The sequence below is a fragment of the Pseudophryne corroboree genome, chromosome 11 (genome assembly GCF_028390025.1).
Source record: "Pseudophryne corroboree isolate aPseCor3 chromosome 11, aPseCor3.hap2, whole genome shotgun sequence".
Taxonomy (NCBI): Eukaryota; Metazoa; Chordata; class Amphibia; order Anura; family Myobatrachidae; genus Pseudophryne; species Pseudophryne corroboree.
This window is the reverse complement of record NC_086454.1, coordinates 138941605-138953795: the sequence shown is the minus strand read 5'-3', so window position 1 is coordinate 138953795 and position 12191 is coordinate 138941605. Positions and strand designations below refer to the sequence as shown.

Here is a 12191-nt window from a genome sequence, read left to right as displayed (position 1 = left end):
ATCGCCTGCGGGTCTCTCGACCTGGCGCAATATCTTTCTAGCTTTTTGTTTAGGCGGGACGCCATCATGTCCACCTGTGGCTTTTCCCAACGGTTTACAATCAGTTGGAAGACTTCTGGATGAAGTCCCCACTCTCCCGGGTGGAGGTCGTGCCTGCTGAGGAAGTCTGCTTCCCAGTTGTCCACTCCCGGAATGAACACTGCTGACACGTGATTTTCCGCCCATCGGAGAATCCTTGTGGCTTCTGCCATTGCCGTCCTGCTTCTCGTGCCGTCCTGTCGGTTTACATGGGCGACCGCCGTGATGTTGTCTGACTGGATCAGTACCGGCTGGTTTTGAAGCAGGGGTTTTGCCTGACTTAGGGCATTGTAAATGGCCCTCAGTTCCAGAATATTTATGTGCAGGGAAGTCTCCTGACTTGACCATAGTCCTTGGAAGTTTCTTCCCTGTGTGACTGCCCCCCAGCCTCGAAGGCTGGCATCCGTGGTCACCAGGACCCAGTCCTGTATGCCGAATCTGCGGCCCTCTTGAAGATGAGCACTCTGCAGCCACCACAGCAGAGACACCCTTGTCCTTGGAGACAGGGTTATCAGCCGATGCATCTGAAGATGCGATCCGGACCACTTGTCCAACAGGTCCCACTGAAAGGTTCTTGCATGAAACCTGCCGAATGGGATTGCTTCGTAAGAAGCTACCATCTTTCCCAGGATCCGCGTGCAGTGATGCACCGACACCTGTTTTGGTTTTAGGAGGCCTCTGACTAGAGATGACAGCTCCTTGGCCTTCTCCTCCGGGAGAAACACTTTTTTCTGTTCTGTGTCCAGAACCATCCCCAGGAACAGTAGACGTGTCGTAGGGACCAGCTGTGACTTTGGAATGTTTAGAATCCAGCCGTGCTGTTGTAGAACCTCCCGAGATAGTGCTACCCCGACCAACAACTGCTCTCTGGACCTCGCCTTTATCAGGAGATCGTGCAAGTACGGGATAATTAAAACTCCCTTCTTTCGAAGGAGTATCATCATTTCGGCCATTACCTTGGTAAAGACCCTCGGAGCCGTAGATAGACCGAACGGCAACGTCTGGAATTGGTAATGACAATCCTGTACCACAAATCAGAGGTACTCCTGGTGAGGATGGTAAATGGGGACATGCAGGTAAGCATCCTTGATGTCCAGGGATACCATGTAATCCCCCTCGTCCAGGCTTGCAATAACCGCCCTGAGCGATTCCATCTTGAACTTGAATTTTTTTATATATGTGTTCAAGGATTTCAAATTTCAAATGGGTCTCACCGAACCGTCCGGTTTCGGTACCACAAACATTGTGGAATAGTAACCCCTTCCTTGTTGAAGTAGGGGTACCTTCACTATCACCTGTTGTGAATACAGCTTGTGAATTGCCTGTAACACTGCCTCCCTGCCTGAGGGAGTGGTTGGCAAGGCAGATTTGAGGAAACGGCGGGGGGGAGATGTCTCGAATTCCAGCTTGTACCCCTGAGATACTATCTGAAAAATCCAGGGATCCACCCGTGAGCGAGCCCACTGCTTGCTGAAATATTTGAGACGGGCCCCCACCGTACCTGGCTCCGCCTGTGGAGCCCCAGCGTCATGCTGTGGACTTAGAGGAAGCGGGCGAGGACTTTTGCTCCTGGGAACTGGCTGTATGCTGCAGCTTTTTTCCCCTACCTCTGCCTCTGGGCAGAAAGGACGCGCCTTTAACCCGCTTGCCCCTATTGGGCCGAAAGGACTGTACCTGATAATACGGCGCTTTCTTTGGCTGTGAGGGAACATGGGGTAAAAATGTAGACTTCCCAGCTGTTGCTGTGGAAACGAGGTCCGAGAGACCATCCCCGAACAACTCCTCACCCTTATAAGGCAGAACCTTCCATGTGCCTTTTGGAATCCGCATCTCCTGTCCACTGCCGAGTCCATAACCCTCTCCTGGCAGAAATGGACATTGCACTAATTTTGGATGCCAGCCGGCAAATATCCCTCTGTGCATCCCTCATGTATAAAAGTGCATCTTTTATATGCTCTATGGTTAGCAATATAGTGTCCCTGTCTAGGGTATCAATATTTTCTGACAGGGAATCTGACCACGCAGCTGCAGCACTGCACATCCATGCTGAAGCAATAGCTGGTCTCAGTATCACACCTGTGTGTGTATATATAGATTTCAGGATAGCCTCCTGCTTTCTATCAGCAGATTCCTTTAGGGCGGCCGTATCCGGAGACGGTAGTGCCACCTTCTTTGACAAGCGTGTGAGCGCTTTATCCACTCTAGGGGATGGTTCCCAACGTGACCTATCCTCTGGCGGGAAAGGGTACGCCATTAGTAACCTCTTAGAAATTACCAGCTTCTTATCAGGGGAAGCCCACGCTTCTTCACACACTTCATTTAACTCCTCAGATGGAGGAAAAGCTACTGGTAGTTTTTTCTCTCCAAACATAATACCCTTTTTTGTGGTACTGGGGGTAACATCAGAAATGTGCAACACATTTTTCATTTCCTCAATCATGTAACGTGTGGCCCTACTGGAAGTTACATTAGTCTCATCGTCGTCGACACTGGAGTCAGTATCCGTGTTGACATCTGTGTCTGCCATCTGAGGTAGCGGGCGTTTTAGAGCCCCTGATGGCTTTTGAGACGCCTGGGCAGGCACAGGCTGAGAAGCCGGCTGTCCCACATTTGGTATGTCGTCAAACCTTTTATGCAAGGAGTCGACACTGTCGCGTAATTCCTTCCACAGCACCATCCACTCAGGTGTCGACCCCGCAGGGGGTGACATCACATTTACAGGCATCTGCTCCGCCTCCACATAAGCCTCCTCATCAAACATGTCGACACAGCCGTACCGACACACCGCAAACACACAGGGAATGCTCTGACAGAGGACAGGACCCCACAAAGCCCTTTGGGGAGACAGAGAGAGAGTATGCCAGCACACACCAGAGCGCTATATAACACAGGGATCCCACTATAAATGAGTGTTTTTCCCTTATAGCTGCTATATATATATATATATATAGCAGCTATATCTATATCTATATCCTGCGCCTAAATTTAGTGCCCCCCCTCTCTTTTTTACCCTTCTGTAGCTTGCAGACTGCAGGGGAGAGCCAGGGAGCTTCCTTCCAGCGGAGCTGTGAGGGAAAAATGGCGCCAGTGTGCTGAGGGAGATGGCCCCGCCCCTTTTTCGGCGGACTTCTCCCGCTTTTTCTGGAATACTGGCAGGGGTATTTTTTACATCTATATAGCCTCTAGGACTATATATGATGTAGATTTGCCAGCCAAGGTGTCTAATATTGCCCTCAGGGCGCCCCCCCCCAGCGCCCTGCACCCATCAGTGACCGGAGTGTGAGGTGTACATGAGGAGCAATGGCGCACAGCTGCAGTGCTGTGCGCTACCTTGGTGAAGACCGAAGTCTTCTGCCGCCGATTTTCCGGACCTCTTCATGCTTCTGGCTCTGTAAGGGGGACGGCGGCGCGGCTCCGGGAACGAGCACCAAGGTCGAGTCCTGCGGTCGATCCCTCTGGAGCTAATGGTGTCCAGTAGCCTAAGAAGCCCAAACTACCACCTGTTAGGTAGGTTCGCTTCTTCTCCCCTTAGTCCCTCGCTGCAGTGAGTCTGTTGCCAGCAGATCTCACTGAAAATAAAAAACCTAAATATACTTTCTTTCTAGCTCAGGAGAGCCCCTAGTGTGCATCCAGCTCAACCGGGCACAAGATTCTAACTGAAGTCTGGAGGAGGGTCATAGTGGGAGGAGCCAGTGCACACCAGTAGTCTAAAGCTTTCTTTATAGTTGTGCCCAGTCTCCTGCGGAGCCGCTATTCCCCATGGTCCTTACGGAGTCCCAGCATCCACTTAGGACGTTAGAGAAATACTGGAAGTAGAACATCACTCATATTGCATAGTCAGCTATAGGACATTCAAATCATTTTAGCAGTGCACCAGCAAAAGAACAAATGCCAATGGCAAAGCAAGGTAGACTCCACCTTTACACATGCTGCTGCTCTGAGCACATGCCGGACAGGCGTGCACTAAACACCCGGGAGAACAGATTTCACAAGCGCTCCACTGCCCTGTCCGAGGTCCTGATGAAAGAAACAAGTTGCGTGTTGCAGCACAGGACTGGGTTTGCACACATTGGGGCAGATGCTGAGTTGAACAGAAGTCAGATGCAATTACACCCGCAGACAGACATGTGTAGTCAGAGTTGTACATATCTATGCGGCCAGGCCACCCCAATCCATTCACGTGATCAGTGAGCATATACACCAGCCCTATCCATGGTGTAAAAGCTCCATATGAAAATAGCATATCTGCTTGCCTGCACAACTCTACATAGGTCACAGTTTCATCTACATGCCCTTGGTAAGCTTTGTGGATATGCCATTACAAACATGTTATGTACGTTCTTTGCAAGTGCACATGCGAGTTGCGTACAGTTATAAAGCGCCAGTATATGTGTGAACTTGCCTCACAGAATGCGCAGAGCGAAAACATACAGAGCTGACTTACTCCTTAGAGTAAGCTCCTCAGAGTAACTTATGGTTCCATATTAGTAAATGCTTAAATAAGTCTGGAATTTTAGCGGACAATAGTTACATTCAATGTTGCACATTTAAAAAAGCTCTTGGAGTAATACTTTAACCACAAACAGTAAGGAACGGAGTGAAAGAGAGAGATGAAGTAAAAACCCATCAGCTTCTTGTGATCATTTTACAGCCTGTGTTTGAAAAAATGAGTTAGGAGCAGATTGCCTGTACATCTCTCTTCACTTTACCTCTCCCCAAGCTTTGCTAAATCTCTCACTGAATGTTCTGTGCACAGCAAATCTAAAATAATGTTTGTATAAAATTAACTTCACAGTGACATATCAGGCATTATAGGGACAGCTGTCCCACGTTTCCTGACTGACCAAGTGTAAAAATAGTCAAAGCCATGATGTAAAGTTACCTCATAAAGCTTTGAAGCCACAAATTTTCTTCCAGTGCTGTTGGTCCCTTCCATGACCACAACCTGGAACACAAGAAACAGACAATCCTAGTATTTTGTGTCTAATTGTAATATTCTCAATGACTGTACCACTTAGAGTAGATTTAGCAGACAAGATATTTTCTTTCTTCCTAGTACTGCAGCTAAATCCCACAGCAAAAAGCATGCATGGTATGACCCAATACCTCAGCTGAAGGCTGCTTCAGATCTATGGAGGTCATTCAGATCTGATTGCTGGGCTGCGTTTTTTGCTGTCCTGCGTTCAGATAGTCGCTGCCTGCAGTGGGAGTGTATTTTCACTGTGCAAGTGAGCGATGCTATGTGTACGCCGAACTGCTAAAATTCTGTGTGTGCAGTCTCTGCCAGTGTAATAGATTCAGGCTGATCGGGGTCAGAGCTGACGTCTGACACACTCCCTGAAAACGCTTGGGCGCGCCTGCGTTTTCCCCCGAACACTCCCGTCGCTGACCGGCGGTCCCAGTTGTTGTCCGAAGGGCAAACACATTGCGATGCATACGCATGCGCTGTTATGACCTAATCGCCCGCTATGTGAAAACGCACAGCAGCAATCAGATCTGAATGACCCCCTATGATTCCTCCGATGGAAAGAAACATTTTGCGCACCTAGCGGACAAAGAAGACTTTATAACTTTTGCCTCTATCATTCTATGGCAATGTTGACTATAGCATGTAACATCTGCAAGGAATGTTATCCCCCATGCAAACATAAATAAATGGTTTTAATTTGACAAGTGGAAGCTGACCAGCTGGTTGCAAGTATGCACTTCAAAGTAAATTGTTAGGGAACTCCGGTACTATTTGTGAGAGACCCTTACAGCCGGTGAGAGGGTCTTCAGTCAATAACAGCCTTCCCTTAGTACACAACACGCACACAGATACTTAAGTTGCCATCTGGACTTAAACCACTAGTAGTAGGGGCTCACACAATAGGCTGGAGACCACAGGATAATGAGCTGGAGTATAACCAAGGGTAAATGGACACACAGGAGCACAGAGGGTTTAGGTCAAGGCTGGGCCAGGCACGCAGCATGAGCAGATAAGGATGTGAGATAGAATGCAGGCAGTGTACAGATGGCTTGTAGGCTCAGCGCAGATGGTATGCAGGTACTGTGCAGTTGGTACACTTTGCAGGCAGAGTGCAGGAACACCAAAATGGCAGACGATGGGTTAAGGCACACTGGGACTGAACGTAGGTACAGACAGGGCAAGAATTTGGACTCAAATGGTTAGATAATCCAGGAAAGTATCCACAAGACAGGCAAAGTCTTCACAGGAGCTGGAAACAAGGACCTACAGCTTATACAGACAAGGCACAAGCTATAACCAGCACTGGAGAGCTGGGCTAAGGGGGACATTTACTAAGCAGAGATAAGAGCGGAGATGTGAGCCAGTGGAGAAGTTGCCCCATCAACCAATCAGCAGCTCTGTATCATTTTAAAGTATGTAAATTATAGATGTTACTTCAGTGCTGATTGGTTGTCATGGGCAGGTTCACCACTGGCGCTCTTATCACTGCTTAGTAAATGTCCCCCTAAGTGCCTTATAACAGGAACCAGCAACAATCAGCGCTGCCAGAGAGGGAGGGATCTTTAATTAAACAACTTCATGCACCTGCAGCGTTGCACATACAACATGGGTTCTGGCTGTTTAGATAGCTGCAGACCCAGAATTCACTGCGGTCGTCATGGTTGCTTAGCAACCGGCGGGGATCGCCAGACGGAAGTACAAGGTAGTTTAGCAACGATCGGAATCTGCCAGGGATATGAGCCGCAGCTCTTAACAAAAATAAATTGACATCACAATGCAGTGATGGGGGCCGATCACAGTGTGAGCCGACTTGCCACCATACTTGCTTGAGTAAAATACATTGATACTGTATGTACAACAACCATTCTCAAGGGCACACACAGAGTACACTGGTTAGAGCTACCAAAAAAACCTGCATTAACCTACACTGTGTGTGACCAGCTGAGAGACTTTGCATGGATATTTATCAAATAAGTCAAATAAATAGGCATTCTTTGTGAATGTGTGTGATCCCTCATTTTATTGTATACTTACAGAAGCAGTGTCTGCACAAAGACCTCTCCACTATAATACATACTGGCATTAATCAACAATAGATCCCTGGTCAATTAAATACCTGTCCAGGAAATAATGAATATTCCTTCAGCTCTGACAAATCCACTGGGACATGCATCCCTGATGAGTGCTCCCGGTCCCCTTCCAGGATCACAGATTTGGCATTCAGCCTCCCATTGCTATCGCAGCCAATCTGCCCAAGCACGGTCACAGTCTCCTAAAGAGGGGAGAAAAAATAATAATAGGAATTTAATACGTACCGGTAATTCCTTTTCTCGCAGTCCGTAGTGGATACTGGGGAATAGTATATTACCATGGGGTATAGATCAGGTCCACTGGAGCCTGGCACTTTAAGAAATCAATAGTGTCTTCTGGCTCCTCCCCTCTATGCCCCTCCTAGCAGACTCCATCTAGGAAACTGTGCCCGAGGAGACGGACATACTTTGAGAGAAGGCAATAACACATAAAGCGGTGAGGTAACGAACCAACACACAACAATAAGAAAGCAGAGCTAACCAGAACAGAGGAAAGCAACGCTAACAATATAAGGATAACAACGCCAACCAAACATGGAACAGGGAAATAACAGCAAACCCATCCAATAACACTTACAACCAGGTAAGCAGGAAAACGAGGCACAGAGGCGGGCGCCTAGTATCCACTATGGACTACGAGAAAAGGAATTACTGGGGGGATGGGGGTATATTTACTAAGCTCACGATTTTGACCGAATTGGTGTTTTTTCATCAAAGTGTCATCTCGGGAATTTACTAAACTCAATTCTCGGCAGTGATGAGGGCATTCGTATTTTTTTTTTAAGTTAAAGAAAAAAAATACGAATGAATATACCATCTGTCAAACACGCCTGTTATTTTATACAACTCGGTAATTTACTAAAAATTCGAATTCACAATCACTGCCGGCAATAGCCAAACACTGCCGTGAAAAAAAAAAAAAAAAAAAAGCAGTTTTCAAATAGTCCTGCTTTTTTTTTTACCATGTTCTGATAGGCATGCACGGATCAGTGAGATCCGTGCATGTTTATCAGTGGGAAGGGATGTGAAATGGTTAAAAATCTGAATTATTTTTTTTGCGTGGGGTCCCCCCTTCTAAGCATAACCAGCCTCGGGCTCTTTGAGCCGGTCCTGGTTGTAAAAATACGGGGGGGGGGGGGGGGGATTTACAGGGGATTTCCCATATTTTAACAACCAGCACCGGGCTCTGCACCTGGTCCTGGTGCAAAAAATACGGGGGACAAAAGACGTAGGGGTCCCCCGTATTTTTAACACCAGCACCGGGCTCCATTAGTCAGAGACATAATGCCACAGCCGGGGGACACTTTTATATTGGTCCCTGCGGCCCTGGCATTAAATCACCAACCAGTCACCCCTGGCCAAAATACCCTGGAGGAGTCGGGGACCCCTTAAATCAAGGGGTGTCCCCCCCCCCCCCCCCCCAGCCACCCAAGGGCCAGGAGTGAAGCCCGAGGCTGTCCCCCCCCATCCAAGGGCGGCGGATGGGAGGCTGATAGCCTTTTGTGTAAAAAAAAAGAATATTGTTTTTTGTAGCAGAACTACAAGTCCCAGCAAGCCTTCCCCGCAAGCTGGTACTTGGAGAACCACAAGTACCAGCATGCGGGGGGGGGGGGGGGGGGGGGGGGGGGCACTGGTACCTGTAGTTCTACTACAAAATAAATACCCAAATAAAAAAAGAACACACACACACACACCGTGATAGTAACATTTTATTAAACATACATGCACACTTACCTATGTTGACACGAAGCACTCGGTCCCCTTGTCCAGTAGAATCCCGAGATACCTGTAAATAAAATTATACTTACAAAGAATCCGGGGTAGATCGGTCCTCTTCCTATAAATTATAATCCAGGGATTTGGTAAAATAAAAAAACGGATTACCCGAACCACGCACTGAAAGGGGATCCATGTTTACACATGGATCCCCTTTCCCCGACTGGCGGGACCCCCCGTGACTGCTGTCAAAGAGGGTCCCTTCAGCCAATCAGGGAGCGCCACATCATGGCACTCTCCTGTTTGGCTGTGTGCTCCTGAGCTGTCAGTCAGGCTGCGCACTGCAGATACAATGTAGCGAAATTTGTGCTTTCGGTGACAGGGTTATATGCTGATGCATGTGCAGGTGAGACCCGACCATTTATCCAACAAATCCAGTTGAAACGGTCGCACATGGAACCTGCCATACTGTATTGCCTCAAAGGAGGTCACCCTCTTGCCCAGCAGGCGAATGCACAGATGAATTGAGATCACGCGAGGTTTCAGCACCAACTGGACCATAGACTGAATAGTCAAGGCCTTGTCCATGGGAAGGTAAACCTTCTGAGACACCGTATCCAGGATGATCCCCAGGAACTGAATTCTCTGAGACGGTTCCAAGTGAGATTTCTGGAATTGAGTATCCATTCGTGATCCGTAAGCAAACGAGTAGTCAAGTCAATACTGTGCAGTAGCTGTTCCCTGGACACAGTCTTTATCAGGAGATCGTCCAGGTACGGAATTATTTGGACACCCCTCATGCGCAGTTGTAGCATAATTTCTACCATTACCTTTGTGAATACCCTTGGGGCTGTGGAGAGACCGAAGGGTAAGGCCTGAAACTGGAAATGTTGGTCCAGAATCGTGAACCTAAGGAACGCTTGGTGAGGGGGCCAAATTGGGATATGTAGGTGCGCATCCTTTATATCCAGGTACACCAGAAACTCCCCCTCCTCCAAATTCACTATCACAGCTCTTAGAGATTCCAACTTGAATTTGAACACCCAAACGGGTTCAGGGATTCGAGATTCAAGATAGGCCGTACCGAGCCGTCCAGCTTCAGAACCATAAAGAGACTTGAATAAAACCCCTTTGTGTGCAGCTGAGGAGGCACTGGAACAGTAACTCCTGTAGAAAGCAGTTTTTGCACTGCCTGCTGTATGGAAACCCTTGCTTCCTGTGAAGCTCGTAAGCCTGACCTGAAGAATCTAAGAGGAGGGAGTTCCTGGAATTCCAACCAGTACCCTTGGGATATGAGATCCCTCACCCAAGGATCCTGGCAAGACTCTGCCCATACGTGGGTGAAGTGTTGAAGGCGAGCACCTACCTGAAAGTTGCCTTGCTGCTGGGGCCAACCATTATGCAGAGGGCTTCGTGGAAGAGGCTCCTGAGGCCTGGTCTGCAGGTCCAGCAGCTGCTGGTTTATGTGACTTACCGTGAGACCCTCTAGCAGCATTGGAGGCACCTCTGGCCCTGCCTCTGAATCTGGCCACCCAAAAGGACTGGAGGGAGGGTCCAGAATACGGGCGCCTGGCAGGTGGCGGGGCAGACGGCAGATATGCCTTTTTACCTGCAGTTGCCTGAGATATCCACTTGTTCAGTTCTTCCCCAAACAAGGCATCACCTGTAAAAGGAAGGTTTTCAACCCCTTCTTTGGAATCGGCATCTGCTGACCATTGACGTAGCCACAAGGCTCTACAAGCCGATACTGCCATAGCAGTGGTACAGCCATTAATGATACTAAGTTCTTTAACAGTCTCACTCAAAGTTTGCAGCATCCTGGATGTGTTGTAATAATGTAACTATCTCTTCTTGAGGTAGTGTAAGCAATCCTTTCAAAATGTCATCAGACCATTTTACCATGGCTCTAGAAATCCAGCCGCATACTATGTTAGGGCTAGGGAGGCCAATCCTGGGATCGGGATTGGCGGGATCCCGGGATTTGGGCCCCAAAATGCCGGGATTTTAATCCCGGGATCGGAGCCTCCAATCCCGGGATTAGGGTGCGCATGCGCAGTTTTGCCGGGCAGCGCCGAGCACTATAGTACAGCGCTGCCCGGCTATGCGGCCCGGCTGTCAGCGAGGTATTACTTACATCTCGGGCAGCCATGAACACAGTGACCGCGACGGCGGCATTTCAAATGCAGCGCCGGCCGCCAGCCAATCGAAGCTGGCGAACCGGCAGCCAATCAGGACAGCAGTAGCGGCTCCTGATTGGCTGCCGGACTGCCAGTTCTGACTGGCTGGCAGCCGGCGCTACATTTGAAATGCAGCGGCGTGGTCACTGTGTGTCCATGGTTACTGCCAGCGTGAGAGGAGACCGGCAACTGCCCAGCCAGACGCAGAACTTAGCAGATTTAAGGGACCAGTTGGTGACGTCATCGACAACTGCCGATCGCGGCTAGATGCACCCAAGGACACCGCACTAATGGAAAGCGGAGGAAAAGGTACCAGTTAGGGTAAGATAGGGACATGTAACCTGTCCCATTATCAAACTCCAGCACACCAGTTTTACTTATCACACTAAAAGGGCTGTAAAGTAAACATTTATTGAACAAACCATTTCTTTTCACAGATGCCACTGACATTATTATTATTATTTATTTTTAATACTATTTCTTTAGTTCCTTTTTTACTTTTTCACTGGCGCCCATAACAATTGTTACACACCTAATAGTAATACTTTAGTATCGCTACCTACTACACCCTCCCTCACTGCTCCCTACATCCTCCCTGCTCCCTACACCCACCCTCCCTTCCTACTCCTTACATCCATTCTTCTGTGCTGCTCCCTACATCCTCCCTACACCCACCCCCTCCCTTCCTACTCCTTACATCCATTCTTCTGTGCTGCTCCCTACATCCTCCCTCCCTTGCTGCCCTCCAAATCCACTCTCCCTGCTCCTTACACTGATCCCTACTACAATCCCGGGATTGAGCATCTTTCAATCCCGAATCCTGGGATTGAAAAAATGGCCCGGGATTGGCCTCCCTAGTTAGGGCGTTGGGCTACACCTGCTGCAGTATAAATTGATATAAGAGTAGTTTAAATTTTGCGGTCAGATGGGTCTTTAAAGGGAAACAGCCCCAGGAACAGGTAAAACAATCTTACGTGACAGCCTGTACACAGACGTATCCACTGCCGGTGGGGTTTCCCAGACTTTCCTATCCTCTGTAGGGAAAGGGAAAGAATTTAACACCCGTTTAGGGGTAATAAATTTTTTGTCAGGATTTAACCATGCTGCCTTAGCCAGAGAATCTAATTCTTTAGAGAACGGGAAGGTTGCAGAGGACTTTGG

The 12191-nt window shown here is 48.5% G+C and overlaps 1 protein-coding gene across 1 annotated transcript in view; it reads right to left on the bottom strand.

The window, feature by feature from the left end:
* POLA2 (DNA polymerase alpha 2, accessory subunit) overlaps positions 1-12191 on the bottom strand; it is a 254105-nt gene that overhangs the window by 106004 nt on the left and 135910 nt on the right. Inside the window, exons 9-10 of the mRNA XM_063944856.1 lie at positions 7164-7319; positions 4961-5023 (exon numbers count right to left, since the gene is read on the bottom strand). Coding sequence (XP_063800926.1) covers positions 4961-5023; positions 7164-7319 — 219 coding nt within the window. The remainder of the gene's footprint in view (positions 1-4960; positions 5024-7163; positions 7320-12191) is intronic.